Source organism: Balaenoptera acutorostrata, chromosome 13 (assembly GCF_949987535.1).
Source record: "Balaenoptera acutorostrata chromosome 13, mBalAcu1.1, whole genome shotgun sequence".
Lineage (NCBI taxonomy): Eukaryota > Metazoa > Chordata > Mammalia > Artiodactyla > Balaenopteridae > Balaenoptera > Balaenoptera acutorostrata.
This window is the reverse complement of record NC_080076.1, coordinates 64,417,567-64,435,479: the sequence shown is the minus strand read 5'-3', so window position 1 is coordinate 64,435,479 and position 17,913 is coordinate 64,417,567. Positions and strand designations below refer to the sequence as shown.

Genomic DNA, 17,913 nt, shown 5'->3' with positions numbered 1-17,913 from the left:
AGCACAGAGCTGATCTCCCTGTGCTATGTGGTTGCTTCCCACTAGCTATCTGTTTTACGTTTGGTAGTGTATATATGTCCATGCCACTCTCTCACTTTGTCACATCTTACCCTTCCCCCTCCCCATATCCTCAAGTCCATTCTCTAGTAGGTCTGTGTCTTTATTCCCATCTTGCCACTAGGTTCTTCATGACCTTTTTTTTTTTTTTCCTTAGATTCCTTATATATGTGTGAGCATACTGTATTTGTTTTTCTCTTTCTGTCTTTTTTGATAGGCTAATGAAAAGTTATGTCTATTTTTCTAGGAATTTATAGAATTGGACCCAAGAAGAAAATCCTTAACAGGGTAGAAAGGGTGAACTAATTGTTATTTGAAAAATAATTATGAATACGTCATAAGCTAGCTTTTCCTCCTGGACAGAACCAGAGGACAAAGGGTCCAGTTAAAAGCTTCCGAGTAAACATCCAAAAGCACATCCTCAATTAAGGTTTAGTAAAGAGTAGATTTACCAAAAAGATTACTTTTTTTTTTTGGTAATTGTCTTCTCTAGCTTGTTGGAATTGAGATTGTCTTCTCCAGAGAGGCTAGTGTTATTTTTAGGGCATAAGTAGAGTCCTGTGGGGTTAGAGTGAAGCAAATGAGCTCTTAGAGCCCTTCCGACACAGACAGTCTTAGGAATCATTTCTGAGCTTAAAGAACAGAATTAATAAATTTTCTGTTCCAATGAGCTTCAATTTTTTTTTTTTATTTGCTCTTGATGAAAACTTTCCTTTGCCAGACAAACTCTTAGAACGGGATTATTTATTTAAATAAAAGTCTATTTAAAGAAAATGCTCACAAATGGAGTAAAAGAACACGAGTGTTTGGAACCATTGGTGGCTTTTGTGATGCCCACAGAGACCAGCGAGGCCCTGGTCAAGGTTGGGGACCTTGAGGTCAGGGTTTCGGCCATATCTCACCCTGTCACCTGCTGGCACCACCCCACATCTGGGTCTTTATAGACATGAGTTGTGTCCTGTTTACTCATCTGCTACTCTTGTTGCTTACTTTGCTGATCTCTTCTCAACCTTTTCCATTCTTTTTTTTTCTTTTTTTATACAGCAGGTTCTTATTAGTCATCAGTTTTATACACATCAGTGTATACATGTCAATCCCAATTGCCCAATTCATCACACCACCATCCCCACCCCACTGCGGCTTTCCCCCCTTGGTGTCAATATGTTTGTTCTCTACATCTTGTGTCTCAACTACTGCCCTGCAAACCAGTTCATCTGTACCATTTTTCTAGGTTCCACATACATGCGTTAATATATGATATTTGTTTTTCTCTTTCTGACTTACTTCACTCTGTATGACAGTCTCTAGATCCATCCACGTCTCAACAAATGACTCAATTTCGTTCCTTTTTATGTCTGACTAATATTCCATTGTATATATGTACCACATCTTCTTTATCCGTTCGTCTGCCAGTGGGCATTTAGGTTGCTTCCACGACGTGGCTATTGTAAATAGTGCTGCAATGATCATTGGGGTGCATGTGTCTTTTTGAATTATGGTTTTCTCTGGGTATATGCCCAGTAGTGGGATTGCTGGATCATATGGTAATTCTATTTTTAGTTTCTTAAGGAACCTCCATACTGTTCTCCATAGTGGCTGTATCAATTTACATTCCCACCAACAGTGCAAGAGGGTTCCCTTTTCTCCACACCCTCTCCAGCATTTGTTGTTTGTAGATTTTCTGATGATGCCCATTCTAACTGGTGTGAGGTGATACCTCATTGTAGTTTTGATTTGCATTTCTCTAATAATTAGTGATGTTGAGCATCTTTTCATGTGCTTCTTGGCCATCTGTATGTCTTCTTTGGAGAAATGTCTATTTAGGTCTTCTGCCCATTTTCTGATTGGGTTGTTTATTTTTTTACTATTGAGCTGCATGAGCTGTTTATGTATTTTGGAGATTAATCCTTTGTCCGTTGATTCGTTTGCAAATATTTTCTCCCATTATAAGGGTTGTCTTTTCGTATTGTTTATGGTTTCCTTTGCTGTGCAAAAGCTTTGAAGTTTCATTAGGTTCCATTTGTTTATTTTTGTTTTTATTTCTATTACCCTAGGAGGTGGATCAAAAAAGATGTTGCTGTGATTTATGTCAAAGAGTGTTCTTCCTATGTTTTCCTCTAAGAGTTTTATAGTGTCTGGTCTTACATTTAGGTCTCGAATCCATTTTGAGTTTATTTTTGTGTATGGTGTTAGGGAGTGTTCTAATTTCATTCTTTTACCTGTAGCTGTCCAGTTTTCCCAGCACCACTTATTGAAGAGACTGTCTTTTCTCCATTGTATATCCTTGCCTCCTTTGTCATAGATTAGTTGACCATAGGTGCGTGGGTTCACCTCTGGGCTTTCTATCTTGTTCCATTGATCTATGTTTCTGTTTTTGTGCCAGTACCATATTGTCTTGATTACTCTAGCTTTGTAGTATAGTCCGAACTCAGGGAGTCTGATTCCTCCAGCTCCATTTTTTTCCCTCAAGACTGCTTTGGCTATTCGGGGTCTTTTGTGTCTCCACACAAAATTTAAGATTTTTTGTTCTGGTTCCATAAAAAGTGCCATTGGTAATTTGATAGGGATTGCATTGAATCTGTAGATTGCTTTGGGTAGTATCGTCATTTTCACAATATTGATTCTTCCAATCCAAGAACATGGTATATCTCTCCATCTGTTTGTATCATCTTCAATTTTTCTCATCAGTGTCTTATAGTTTTCTTCATACAGGTCTTTTGTTTCCCTAGGTAGGTTTATTCCTAGGTATTTTATCTTTTTGTTGCAGTGGTAAATGGGAGTGTTTCCTTAATTTCTCTTTCAGATTTTTCATCATTAGTGTATAGGAATGCAAGAGAGTTCTGTGCATTAATTTTGTATCCTGCAACTTTACCAAATTCATTGATTAGCTCTAGTAGTTTTCTGGTGGCATCTTTAGGAGTCTCTGTGTATGGTATCATGTCAACTGCAAACAGTGACAGTTTTACTTCTTTTCCAATTTGTATTCCTTTTATTTCTTTTTCTTCTCTGATTGCTGTGGCTAGGACTTCCAAAACTGTGTTGAATAATAGTGGTGAGACTGGACATCCTTGTCTTGTTCCTGATCTTAGAGGAAATGCTTTCAGTTTTTCACCGTTGAGAATGATGTTTGCTGTGGGTTTGTTGTATATGGCCTTTATTATGTTGAGGTAGGTTCCCTCTATGCCCACTTTCTGGAGGGTTTTTTATCATAAATGGGTGTTGAATTTTGTCAGAAGCTTTTTCTGCATCTCCTGAGATGATCGTATGGTTTTTATTCATCAATTTGTTAATATGGTGTATCACATTGATTGATTTTCATATATTGAAGAATCCTTGCATCCCTAGGATAAATCCCACTTGATCATGGTGTATGATCCTTTTAATGTGTTGTTGGATTCTGTTTGCTAGTATTTTGTTGAGGATTTTTGCATCTATATTCATCAGTGATATTGGTCTGTAATTTTCTTTTTTTGTAGTATCTTTGTCTGGTTTTGGTATCAGGGTGATGGTGGCCTTGTAGAATGAGTTTGGAAGTGTTCCTCTCTCTGCTATATTTTGGAAGAGTTTGAGAAGGATAGGTGTTAGCTCTTCTCTAAATGTTTCATAGAATTCACCTGTGAAGCCATCTGGTCCAGGACTTTTGTTTGTTGGAAGATTTTTAATCACAGCTTCAATTTCATTACTTGTGATTGGTCTGTTCATATTTTCTATTTCTTCCTGGTTCAGTCTTGGAAGGTTATATCTTTCTAAGAATTTGTCCATTTCTTCCAGGTTGTCCGTTTTATTGGCATAGAGTTGCTTGTAGTAGTCTCTTAGGATGCTTTGTATTTCTGCAGTGTCTGTTGTAACTTCTCCTTTTTCATTTCTAATTTTATTGATTTGAATCATCTCCCTCTTTTTCTTTTTCTTTTTTTTTTTAAAAAGTATTTATTTATTTATTTATGGCTGTGCTGGGTCTTCGTTTCTGTGCGAGGGCCTTCTCCAGCTGCGGCAAGTGGGGGCCACTCCTCATCGCGGTGCGCGGACCTCTCACTATCGCGGCCTCTCCCTCTGCGGAGCACAGGCTCCAGATGCGCAGGCTCAGCAACTGTGGCTCACAGGCCCAGCCGCTCCGCGGCATGCGAGATCCTCCCAGACCAGGGCCCGAACCCGTGTCCCCTGCATGGGCAGGCAGATTCTCAATCACTGCGCCACCAGGGAAGCCCTCCCTCTTTTTCTTGATGAGTGTCGCTAATGGTTTATCAATTTTGTTTATCTTCTCAAGAACCAGCTTTTAGTTTTATTGATCTTTGCTGTTGTTTTCGTTGTTTCTCTTTCATTTATTTCTGCTCTGATCCTTATGATTTCTTTCCTTCTGCTAACTTTGGGTTTTGTTTGTTCGTCTTTCTCTAGTTCCTATAGGTGTAAAGTTAGATTGTTTATTTGAGATTTTTCTTGTTTCTTGAGGTAGGCTTATATAGCTATAAACTTCCCTCTTAGAACTGCTTTTGCTGCATCCCATAGGTTTTGGATTATTGTGTTTTCATTGTCATTTGTCTCTAGGTATTTTCTGATTTCCTCTTTGATTTCTTCAGTGATCTCTTGGTTATTTAGTAACATATTGTTTAGCCTCCATGTGTTTGTGTTTTTTTACGTTTTTTTCCTTGTAATTCATTTCTAATCTCATAGCGTTGTGGTCAGAAAAGATGCTTGATATGATTTCAGTTTTCTTAAATTTACCGAGGCTTGATTTGTGACCCAAGATGTGATCTATCCTGGAGAATGTTCCGTGCGCACTTGAGAAGAAAGTGTAATCTGCTGTTTTTGGATGGAATGTCCTATAAATATCAATTAAATCTATCTGGTCTATTGTGTCATTTAAAGCTTCTGTTTCCTTATTTATTTTCTGTTTGGATGATCTGTCCATTGGTGTAAGTGAGGTGATAAAGTCCCCCACTATTATTGTGTTACTGTCAATTTCCTCTTTTACAGCTGTTAGCAGTTGCCTTATGTATTGAGGTGCTCCTGTGTTGGGTGCATATATATTTATAATTGTTATATCTTCTTCTTGGATTGATCCCTTGATCATTATGCAGTGTCCTTCCTTGTCTCTTGTAACATTCTTTATTTTAAAGTCTATTTTATCTGATATGAGTATAGCTACTCCAGCTTTCTTTTGATTTCCATTTGCATGGAATATCTTTTTCCATCCCCTCACTTTCAGTCTATATGTGTCCCTAGGTCTGAAGTGGGTCTCTTGTAGACAGCATATATATGGGTCTTGTTTTTGTATCCATTCAGCAAACCTGTGTCTTTTCGTTGGAGCATTTAATCCATTCATGTTTAAGGTAATTATCGATATGTATGTTCCTGTGACCCTTTTCTTAATTGTTTTGGGTTTGTTTTTGTAGGTCCTTTTCTTCTCTTGTGTTTCCCACTTAGAGAAGTTCCTTTAGCATTTGTTGTAGAGCTGGTTTGGTGGTGCTGAATTCTCTTAGCTTTTGCTTGTCTGTAAAGCTTTTGATTTCTCCATCGAATCTGAATGAGATCCTTGCTGGGTAGAGTGATCTTGGTTGTAAGTTCTTGCCTTTCATCACTTTAAGTATATCATGCCACTCCCTTCTGGCTTGTAGAGTTTCTGCTGAGAAATCAGCTGTTAACCTTATGGGAGTTCCCTTGTATGTTATTTGTCGTTTTTCCCTTACTGCTTTCAATTATTTTTCTTTGTCTTTAATTTTTGCCAATCTGATTACTATGTGTCTTGGTGTGTTTCTCCTTGAGTTTATCCTGTATGGGACTCTCTGCGCTTCCTGGACTTGGGTGGCTATTTACTTACCCATATTAGGGAAGTTTTCGACTATAATCTCTTCAAATATTTTCTTGAGTCCTTTCTCTCTCTTCTCCTTCTGGGACCCCTATAATGCGAATGTTGTTGCGTTTAATGTTGTCCCAGAGGTCTCTTAGGCTGCCTTCATTTCTTTTCATTCTTTTTTCTTTATTCTGTTCTGCAGCAGTGAATTCCACCATTCTGTCTTCCAGGTCACTTATCTGTTCTTCTGCCTCAGTTATTCTGCTATTGATTCCTTCTAGTGTAGTTTTCATTTCAGTTATTGTATTGTTCTTCTCTGTTTGTTTGTTCTTTAATTCTTCTATGTCTTTGTTAAACATTTCTTGCATCTTCTCGATCTTTGCCTCCATTGTTTTTCCGAGGTCCTGGATCATCTTCACTATCATTATTCTGAATTCTTTTTCTGGAAGGTTGCCTATCTCCACTTCATTTAGTTGTTTTTCTGGGGTTTTATCTTGTTCCTTCATCTGGGACATAGCCCTCTGCCTTTTCATCTTGTCTATCTTTCTGTGAATGCGGGTTTTGTTCCGCAGGCTGCAGGATTGTAGTCCTTCTTGCTTCTGCTGTCTGCCCTCTGGTGGATGAGGGTATCTAAGAGGCTTGTGCAAGTTTCCTGATGGGAGGGACTGGTGGTGGGTAGAGCTGGGTGTTGCTCTGGGGGGCAGAGCTCAGTAAAACTTTAATCCACTTGACTGCTAATGGGTGGGGCTGGGTTCCCTCCCTGTTGGTTGTTGGCCTGAGGCAACCCAACACTGGAGCCTACCTGGGCTCTTTGGTGGGGCTAATGGCACACTCTGGGAGGGCTCACACCAAGGAGTACTTCCCAGAACTTCTGCTGCCAGTGTCCTTGTCCCCACGGTGAGCCACAGCCACCCCCTGCCTCTGCAGGAGACCCTCCAACACTAGCAGGAAAGTCTGGTTCAGTCTCCCCTGGGGTCACTGTTCCTTCCCCTGGGTCCCGATGTACACACTACTTTGTGTGTGCCCTCCAAGAGTGGAGGCTCTGTTTACCCCAGTCCTGTCGAAGTCCTGCAATCAGATCGCACTAGCCTTCAAAGTGTGATTCTCTAGGAATTCCTCCTCCCGTTGCCAGACCCCCAGGTTGGGAAGCCTGACGTGGGGCTCAGAACCTTCACGCCAGTGGGTGGACTTCTGTGGTATAAGTGCTCTCCAGTCTGTGAGTCACCCACCCAGCAGTTATGGGATTTGATTTTACTGTGATTGCGCCCCTCCTACCGTCTCATTGTGGCTTCTCCTTTGTCTTTGGATGTGGGGCATCTTTTTTGGTGAGTTCCAGTGTCTTCCTGTCTATGATTGTCCAGCAGCTAGTTGTGATTCTGGTGTTCTCACAAGAGGGAGTGAGAGCACGTCCTTATATTCCACCATCTTGGTTCAGGGCCTTTTTTTCTTAATATATAATTTATGATTCATTAAAGTGAAGCAGGGGCTTCCCTGGTGGCGTAGTGGTTGAGAATCTGCCTGCCAATGCAGGGAACACGGGTTCGAGCCCTGGTCTGGGAAGATCCCAAATGCCGCAGAGCGACTAGGCCCGTGAGCCAAAATTGCTGAGCCTGCGCGTCTGGAGCCTGTGCTCCGCAACAGGAGAGGCCACGATAGTGAGAGGCCCGCGCACTGCAATGAAGAGTGGCCCCCGCTTGCCGCAACTGGAGAGGGCCCTCGCACAGAGGCAAAGACCCAACACAGCCATACATACATACATACATACATAATACATACATACATACATACATAAAAAAAAAATGAAGCAAAAGCTTTGTTGACGTGATCTAAGCACAAACTTGAATCTCCATTCTTCTTTCTGGAAACTCTGCTCCATTTTTAAAAAGAACTTCTCAGTACCCTCAGGCTCTTCTCAGGACTCCCGCTCCCCCAAGGGCAGTGCTTTCTCTTGCCTCCCTCTTGTGGGAGGCTGCTCTGTCCTCCACAGCTTCAGATCTTTGGACTGGGGTCGGTTGGTGATATTCTCTCTCTCTGCTGCTTCTAAACAATGACTCTTCATACTTGTACCAAAACCTCATGCCATCCGCTTCTGTTATTCTTGAACCCATTGTCACTGTCATCTGCCATCATCTTGACTGATTTGATTGATAAAAGAAACTTTAGCTTTGTCTCCTTGACACCTCCTCTACTTCAGCACTCTGCTTACCTGAACACACCTTTGTCCTCGTGATAACCTGCGATCATTCCACCTTGGAAATCGTGGGCTTTCGTTCCTCACCCCCTGACTGTAACCCCTGCCTATTGAGCTCTTCCCCTCACTGCCACCTGAACCGGTCTTGTCCCTTGACCTCCCCTCCCTGCTATTTTCTGACAGTTTATCAGTCCTTCCTGGATTCACTTCTTGTCCTATGTGGCTTAGGTTTAGTCAGTTCACCAAGAGTTCAGGCCCACATGTCCAACCTGGGTTATTACAGTAGCCTTCTGCTGGTCTCATCTCTCTAAATTCTCTCCGTCCAGTTCACCTTCCACTTTGTCGGGAATGATTCCTGTAGGTCACAGATCTGACCTGAGGAGTCTGGCTCCACTCCCAAACCTCCGCGTGGTCTTCCAGGCCTGACCCGAGGCCCGCTTTCCCAGGCAGCCCTCCCAGGGGCGGGCTGCCCTCTCCACACGGGACTTGAGCGCTGTACTCTGGTTTTCTGGAGGGGATGGCGAGCTTGGTGTGCCACGCCCACAGGCCACTGGGGCACACACACCTGCATTCCTCACCTGGCGCCTGCACTCAAAGGACCTTGGCTAAGGCCCTTGCCTCCACTCTTTCCCTCCACCAGCCCCGGGTCCACACATGCAGGGCCCTGCTGTCCAGTTGTCTTCCACAGTGAGAATATCACCCACCTCCACCGCCTGTCACCTGACCTCACCCAGCGCCATTCTGAGGGGAAAATGGAGCAAGGAGAGCAAAACCTTTGTTGGCCTCTTGTTTGTGCTGCTGCAGTATGGGAATAAGGGCGTGGTTGTTACTTTCAGTTTCGCTCCTCCTTCCTGATCACTGGACACCTGGCAGCTCGACACAGGCACTTTGCTTTCTGGTTAACATGGCTCCGCATGGCCTAGAGAGTGAAACCAAACTCCATTGTGTTGCACACGAGGCCTTCATGGCGTTTCACCTAGTTGTTTTTATTCTCCTTTTCAACTCTCCCTTCTTTGCATTTTACACTATCCAGTCAGAATTACTTACAGTTTCCGAATATATCATGCTTGTTGTATGTCTGTGGCCCTAGCAGATTTCTGTTCTTTCTGCCTGGCATTCTCTCCCCACCTTGCCTTCTTGGTGAGCTCCTGTTTACCCACCTAAAGCCTGCTCACGTGGTACCTCCCTCCACCCTTCACTCCCTCTGTGTCTTATACCCCTCAGTCCTGCACGTCTTATACTCCCTGGGAGTTATTTGCTTGTCTTTGAACTGTTTCTCCACAACTGGGCCAGATAGTGCTTGAGATGAATGACTGTGTTTTGAATCATCTTCCTGTTGGTGACTCTTACTGCAGTGTGTGCATGTAGGAAACACTCTAGAAATGTCTGTTGAACTGAAATGATTTATGCATTATGTCTGTTTTTTCAGAGCTTCAGAAATGTTCTGGTTGAAAGAAGCCAGTTTTGAAAGCATTTTTGACTATTAGAAACATTTTGACCAAGATATTTCTAGTAAATACAGGAAGTTTTGTGGGCTGTAGATGAGGCCTTTGAGTGCCCTTTCCATTCTTTAAATTTACACATAAGAACTTACTTAATAGTGAGTCTTGAGAAGGTAAGCTATAAAATATGTGGAAATCCTGGCATGAACATTCTGTACCATTTAATTACAGATTTTATACTACATAAATTGCCTGTCAATACTGAGGTTTTAGGAATAAAGTCTTATAGGGTCCAAATGGATTTCCCTTTCCTCTTCAATGTATGCATTTTTCTTGAAATTAAAGAAAATTTTCATACATATTAGTTCATATATGTATGTTAGTCATTTTAACCTTTAACCTAGTCTCAAGAGTGCTAAATTGACACTAATAATAAAAAACTCTGGGCTAATTTGATATTTTTTCTGAAGATCTCAAAATACACAATTTAAGAATCGGACAAGGGACTTCCCTGGTGGCACAGTGGATAAGAATCGGCCTGCCAGTGCAGGGAACATGGGTTCAATCCCTGGTCCGGGAAGATCCCACATGCCATGGAACAACTAAGCCCGTGTGCCACAACTACTGAGCCTGCACTCTAGAGCCCACGAGCCACAGCTACTGAGCCTGCGTGCCACAACGACTGAGCCTGCACTCTAGAGCCCGTGTGCTGCAGCTACTGAGCCCACACACCGCGACTACTGAAGCCCACATGCCTAAAGCCCATGCTCCACAAGAGAAGCCTGTGCCCCACAATGAAGAGTAGCCCCCACTCGCCACAACTAGAGAAAGCCTGCACGCAGCAACGAAGATCCAATGCAGCCAATAAATAAATAAATAAATAAATAAATAAATTTATTTATTTGTTAATAACCCATGGGATTTCTTTTAAAAAAAGAATCAGACGATCTTTCTTCTATACCTGTGAGTTACTATGTCAACTGGAATTTTCAAAGTAATAACCTCTGATTCAACAGGTTGATTGATTATCTGATTATCAGTGATGTTTCAGACAACCATATATCTGTGTGTGTGCCTATGCTTGTGTGTGCGTGTATAAAATTAGGGTAAAATATTAGTGTCAAAACGTTTGAGCTCAGTTGTTGATAATGTATTGATTTGATAGACCAAAAGTACTTTAATTATATTAAACTTCTTATATGTTCAATTGGCAGTTTATTAAAATATAAAACCCATAACCTATTTCCAAGTGTTATAATTGTTCTATAAAGTGGTCATTACATTTACCAGACCTAGCTACTTTACAAAGCACAAGGGCTTGTAGTTCATCTATTTATTTAGAAAGCAAATTCATTTTCATTATGATCTCTTTTCATGATGTGATGATTTCCTTCTTAAACAATGAATGAGACCCTTTAAGGTTGTTCTCCAAATGATAGAGAAGATTTGAATAGGCTGCTGTTATTGTGTCTCAAAGGCAATTTGATATCCTTGAAAGTGAGTACGTGTTCCCGTGTCTTATAAGCAATTTGATATCCTCGTACGTAAGTGTAGATGAAGGGACTGTCTGAGCTGTCCATTTAGTGCATAGGGTCGCGTGAAAGAAGAGACGGCCCATGCCCTCGTGCCAGTGACCCCACCCCCAGCCCAACTCGACTGGCTAGAGCTGGTGAGCATGTGCAGTGGGGAGGGGAGGATTGAGCTTGGCAATTTCAAGTGTAAATTACTTTGTTGGAAAAAAGGAAATTATATTAATGGCAGCGTGCTTTAATTCATTGCTGTCTAAGTAGTTTTTGATCATCAGTCCCTGGTTTTGTTATTATTACATGGAATTATTTATCAGTTCCTCATACTTTAAGCCCTACAGCCACAAAGTGGCTGCTGTTGTTTGCTTCATTTAGTCTTCATGACCAGTTCTGTGACTCTCACTTTGCAGATTAGTAAACTGAGGCTTAGCTTAGAGGTTCCCATAGAAGGAAGTTCTCAGCACTTCTGATGCCCGTGTTTCCATCCTCATCCCGCTCTCCAGCCTGGCGAAGGTGCTCTCTGCGGTTATTGCTGTTTTCCTGTAAGAACAGTCACCTGCAACAGACTGTCCTGGAACATGGCTGACAAGAGTCCCTGGAGGAAAGTGCAGGTGTACGCTTTGATACAGGCTTTTGATCAGGGTTGGGAAGAAGGGGGTGTGAGCCAGAGAGAATAAAATTTGGAGTTGGGGGAGAAGGGGGCTCATGAGGGAACATGTGTGCGAGAGAGTGTGTGTGTATGTGTGTCTGTCTAACACATGCACACAGTTGGGAATGGGATGGGAGGCGGGACGTATCATGTTAGGTTTAGATATGAAGTAATATGGAAATGGAAATGTCAAAGACAGATAAAATTATTTCCAGACTAGAAAGTCGGTTGACTGATTCCAGTATGTTCCCAGCCTGCTCTAACATTATTGCCTCCACATTTAGTGTGTAGTGTGCCCCACCCCCCTTCTCCAGGAAATCCTTTGTTTCACAGTAGAGGTGTAACTCTATTTATCATTGTAGAAAAAACTTGATGTATCAGGGAAGTACACTGTTTAAAAAGAACCTTTTGAAAAAAAATCTTGTTTTCAAACAAATAACTCATTTTTCATTCTTATTATATTTAAAATATTTATAGCAACACCAGTCATTTTTTAAAGCCCCTTCTGTGTTAGTGAATCATATTCTTCCACTCATTAGTCATGCGACTGCTTAAGTCAAATAGCCTTTGCTAGATTTCTGTTTACTTCACTTTAAAAAGGGAAGTGGGGGCAAATATAGACATGCTCAGATTCCTTCTAGTCATAAAATGCTCTGCAGAAAGTACAATTCATGTGACTAAATCTTTGTTCTGTTCATTCAAGATTTTCCTCATTTTTGTAACAGTCTTATTTTGTGTAGGCAAAATATATACCGATAAACATTTTAAATGCATTCCCAGTAAAATTTGCTAGGAAGTTAATGTATACTATTTTATATCATATTTTATCTGGTTTTATATTATATTTTAAATTCAAGATGGATTTCATAGGAAAGCAGTTCAGTGTTGTAGATTTTATAGGAAAGCTCAGTGTTGTCAGTATTGAGCTGTAAACTCAGTACTGACATTGCTACTGTACTGATGTCAGTGGGGACTAAAACTTCTGTATTTTATTTATTTATTTTTAAAATTATTTATTTATTTGGCTGTGCCAGGTCTTAGTTGCAGCATGCAGGATCTTTACTTGCAGCATGTGGGATCTAGTTCCCTGACCAGGGATCAAACCCGGGCCCCCTGCATTGGGAGCACGGAGTCTCAGTCACTGGACCACCAGGGAAGTCCCAAACTTCTGTATTTTAAAATCTATTGGTAAACAAATTCCTGGAAAGAAGAAATTCCTAATATAATAATATTAGTCATAAGTGAATGAGCAGTAAAAATAATTGAGCATTATGAAACATATATTCATATCGTTGCAATAAGAACTCTTAATTAGAAGACACTTAAAAGGTTTTTAATGCACGTAATTTCTGTTAGAAGATTATATACTTAAAGTGATGAAAATTTTCTCTCCCCTTGCAGTTTCTTGTGCCATACATGTAAACAACCCCAGAATGAAGGTAGAATACCCCCAAACATTTTGATCTTTGAGGGATAAGATGTCTAATATCGTTAAGCCATCTTGGATTTCTTCAGAGGCAGGCTATCATGGTGTAGATTGTCATTCCCGATTATCCGATCATAATGATCTTTATCTCTTCTCAAGTGTGACTGCACCTGTGGTGCTTGATTATTTAGTTGCTTGTTGACATCTTAAACTCCTCTTATAAATGCTATGTTCATTCACCCTCTCAATTATGGTTCTTCATTTGTATCCTTCAGTCCTCAGCTGAAAGGACGTCTGAGGCGTCTCCTAAATGCTCTTATGTAGTGAGCGCACTCGGCCTGTTTCTTTAAAGTCACACTACTCTGTGTATTTCCTTTCTAGCAGCCATCACAGTCTAGAGTTGTTTTGCTGGTCTCTTTTCCCCCTCATTGATATCTGCCACTAGGATACATTCTCACTGAGGGCAGAGACCTTTTCTCTCCAATTCACTGCTGCAACCGCAGTGTAATAGGGCCTGTATAAATCTTGGATCAACGTTGAATGACTTAGAGAACTGTGGTTCAGGTGTTGGACATCTGATTTCTGCCACTTCTCTCGAATCATGGTCCCCTGACACTCCTGACTTGTCTCCAGATGCAGAGCCTCCTTCGTGTTCTTACCTGTGCCTTGCTTGTGCAGTGGTCTGCGTCTCTTGCCTGAGCTGTGGCAAAGCCTCCTAATGGAGGATAGACTGTATCCTCCAGCGTTCCGTCCCCGTGTACAGTCTATCCTCCAGCGTTCCGTTTATCCTCCAGCTTTCCGTCCCTGTGTAAAGATGTGTTGACTCCTTGATGCTTGTAGGTGGAAAGTTTAGACCCCTTAGCACAGCATAGGGACCGTTTACAGCCGGACCCCAATCTGACCTCTCTGGGCTCTTCATTCCCTGTTGCCTACCACGCGTTCACGCTTTGCTACCCTTCCTCCAGCCCCTGATTGCCGAGGGCCTCTGCACCTGCTGGAAATGTCCTTTTCCTCTCTTCTCTCACATAGAAAATGCCTACTTATTCTTAAGACCTGACTCAGATGTCCACTCTTCTGAAATGCTTCTGCTGATTGAAGTTAATTTCTTTATTCTCTGTGTTCATTCATAGAGCACTCTGCTCTGGCTTCTGTCACCTATCACACTGTATTGGAATTACCATTTACGTTCGTCTCCTCATTAGACTGAACATCTTAGGGACAAGGACCATGTTTATATTCCCAACCCTGTCATAGAATTAGGGACCGAGGACAGCATCTCCTGTCGTCTTTTTAGGTATGTTCCCCTTGCTGCTTCCTCAGCTTACGGTAACACTAGGGCCCTTCATTAATGAGATTTTTTCAACCTAGTAAATGTCACATTTTGTTCTATAGTTGAATTTTCCTAAGTGTTTAACACATTAACATTCAAGAAGAAATACAGCAAAATAGAATCAGCCTTAAGTCCTTTATAGTCATCCCCGTGTATTCAAGCTGCTGTCCAAAGTGGGAACCTGAGGAGTAGGGGGTGAGATGGAGTGCTACTGGATTTTTATAATTTTTTCAAAGATTTCCACTCTAAGGAAATGTATGTACTGTGGGAAAAAAGATCCAAAGCCCACAGTTGCAGCTCTGGGCTCAAACAATTTATGTCAGTTTCACATAAACATTTATAATCCCTGACTATCTCTTATTCATTGCCTTTGTGAGCACTTTAAACCTCGTGATAGTCCTGATAAGTAGGAAGTACTACCGTTTGCGTCCCACCTCATTTTATAGAGAGGAAAGCTGAAGCACAGTTTAACAAACTATAATCAATTAACTGCCCATAGTGATAGAAAGAATTGGGATTAGCACTCCTTTCTAAGGTTTTAGAAATAGTGAAAACACCAAAAATGGATCTTGCAGTAGGAGATGAGGATGTACAGGAGGAGTCCATAAACCTGAGTGAGGGGGTGGGCAGAGACTGGGGGACTTTGGGGGACCTGTGAGAATGCGGCAGCCATATTTGTCTATTGCAAATCCTGGCGAGTGAAGAAGCACTAGGTCCCAAAGGAATTAGGATCAGTTGGCAAAATTTATTCATTCATGCAACAGTTGTGTCATGTGTCTCCTATACGGCAGGTGCTACTACGTGAATAACAGCTAGTATTTCTCCCATGCTTATCCTGTGCAGACACGGCTCTAAGGCTGTGGTGTGCATTAACTCTGCAGTTCTCCCAACAGCCGTGTGTTCAGTGCTCTTACTATTTCCATTTCACTGGGGTCACAGTGGTGAACAAGATGCTCCAGTAAGAGCCACAGCCCAGGAGCAGCCAGTCCAGAAGTGGGATGCGGGCTGTGGCGTGTGAATGGAGGCACCGTGGAGGCACCTATTTCCTCTTCCGGTACTCAGAGATACAGCTGTTAGAAGGAGCATTACGCCAGTGTCTCCATTTTCTAAGTGTTTGAGTGATTCTCACTTACATGTGACTTTATTTTAAACCTCACCAGTCAAATTCTTCTGATTGGTTAAATCTTACCCTAAATTTAATAAAACCCTGTAATGGGAGGATGATTTCTAGGTGCCCAGATTAGAGCCAGTCTATCTTTAGCTGCTAGTATTTGACCATATATTGAAATTATGGGCTAAGAAGGTGAGTGGGAAAGCAGCATGGTTCATTATGAATTTTCGAAAGATTATATGAGTAATTTTACACTGTATAATCAGAATGATTGCTGTAATAGTTTATTAAGTGATTTACGTATATTATTTCAACTAGTCCTATGAAAGAATCATAATTTTGTGATGAAATCTTTGAGCTCAGTTAATCTTAAACAAGATAGTACTAAAATATTTTACTTAAAATGGAATACTATATATGTATATATAAAGTATGTTCTGTTGCTGGGGGGGAAAACAGTGTTTTTGGAATTGATTAGGCTGTTATGAAATTGTCTTTTGTCTGTTGTTTAAAATCAGATGACCACATTTTATAACCTGTAATTGGTTGAAAAGAATCAAATGTAACTATTTCCCACCCAGTACCTCACAGCCAGTATAACCAAGTCCACCTACGGTCATAGTGCCATTGCCATTTACACTGACTCCTAAGACGTCTGCTGTGACATGACTTGAGACTCTTTTCTGCTTTAATGCACTCACAAAGATAAAGCCACAAGACCTCTATCTCATTCACATGTTGAAGTATATTTTAATTAGGTTTCTCATACTCCTGGCCTCTCCCTCCCGTGTCTGCTCCCTACACCTCCAGTAATAAAACTGCGATGACATTTAAGTTAACTGGAAATTTCTGCCTAGAGCCAAAACGGATTTCCAGTCCTCCAAGGGGTGAACATATTTTTTGAAAGAAAGAATCTACCACCAGATGTCTGTTTAAGGTTGCCATTTTGTTCATTTTAATTAAGTCATCTATTATTTGTAACTTTTTTAGAGTCCTTGTCAAAGTCTGTCTTTTTTCTATTTGATTTATTTTGTGAATGTTAGTAAATGTGCAGAACACTCATCTCATCAGCAATAGTGAAATTACCCTCTCTGCCCTTAGGTTTCTTTGCGTTTGTCACTACTCGCCCTGTTAAAATGCTTCAGAAGAATCTTTTATGTAGAAGATCATGTCAGAACTCAGTTATAGACCTTTCAGGTCCTGTAACTTTTTGAACTTAATTAACTTTATTTTAACAAATAAAAAATTCACATGGTTCAAGCTCCAGGAATCCAGAAGTAGTGCAGGAAGCTGCACTCTTCTCCCTCTGTCTCCTAGCTGCACAGTCTCTCCCACAGGAGACAAATACTGTTAATTTCTTCTTTGTCCTTACACAGATGATTTACGTATAACTAACAGAAAAATATCAATATTTTTTCTTCCTTTTTTATGCTGTTCTGAACCTTCCTTTTTTCATTTAATAATAAATCTTGTAGATCATTTTATATCAGCGCATAGTGTTTACATTTCTAGTGTCTCCGTGATGTTCTGTTGTGTGGATAGACTGTAATTGATTTAATCTGTCCTCTATTGACAACTAATAAGTCTCTTCCAATCTTTTGCTCTTTATAAACAATGCTGCAATGGATAGTTTTTAACCTGTTTTTCATGGGTGTGATTGTATATGTAAGACAAACTCCTAAAAGTAGGATTGCTGGGTCAAAGAAATTGTGCATTTATAATTTTCATAAAATTTATGAGATTGTCCTCCATTGAGGTTTACTAATTGATACTCTCCTTGGAAATGTGTAAGAGCATCTATTTTTCTACATCTTCACAATGTGTTTTTCTAAGTGATAAGTGAAAATTTATATCTCATAGTTTTAGTTTACATTTTCCTTACAATGAATGAGATCAGGTACCTTTTCATATGCTTAAGAGCTATTTGTATTTTTCAATTGTGTATTCATATTCTTTGCCCATTTTTCTAATGGAGTATTGGTCTTTCTTATTGATTTGTATTTATTTATTAAGAAAATAGCTTTTTGTGATATAATTTGTAAATATTGTCTCTGATATTTTAATGATTGTTTTATAATGATCATCACTGCATTTCTGTAGGTGTGAACAGTTAATGAGTATAAAAACAGAAGGGGCAGATAGATGTCTTTAGGGAGATACTGTGAGTCCAGCTACTTGGGGCAGAGACAGGCATTAAACACTCAAGCCAGTGAGTGTGTGTGTGTGTGTGTGTGTGTATGTATGTCTGTCTATCTACAAAAATATTGGGAGAATGGAGGAACAGTGTTCCTTTCCTGGAACCTAGAAATGCATTTCCTTCACTTTGACGACTTCATCTATACTTTTTCTAATTTCTGCAGTGAACTGTATAAATTCAAATTGAGCTTTACAGA

At 40.7% G+C, this 17,913-nt stretch overlaps 2 protein-coding genes across 9 annotated transcripts in view; one reads left to right on the top strand and one right to left on the bottom strand.

Moving 5' to 3' along the window:
* Positions 1 to 17,913, bottom strand: part of PRELID3A (PRELI domain containing 3A) — a 206,880-nt gene that overhangs the window by 53,887 nt on the left and 135,080 nt on the right. The window lies entirely within an intron of this gene.
* The window catches only part of SPIRE1 (spire type actin nucleation factor 1), a 216,406-nt gene that overhangs the window by 140,154 nt on the left and 58,339 nt on the right, over positions 1 to 17,913 (top strand). For 2 of the 7 annotated variants that reach the window (XM_057526503.1, XM_057526502.1), the window contains exon 6: positions 11,508 to 11,615. The exons of the other annotated variants lie outside the window; for them this stretch is intronic. In XM_057526503.1, coding sequence (XP_057382486.1) covers positions 11,508 to 11,615 — 108 coding nt within the window. The remainder of the gene's footprint in view (positions 1 to 11,507; positions 11,616 to 17,913) is intronic. 7 annotated transcript variants of the gene reach the window in all.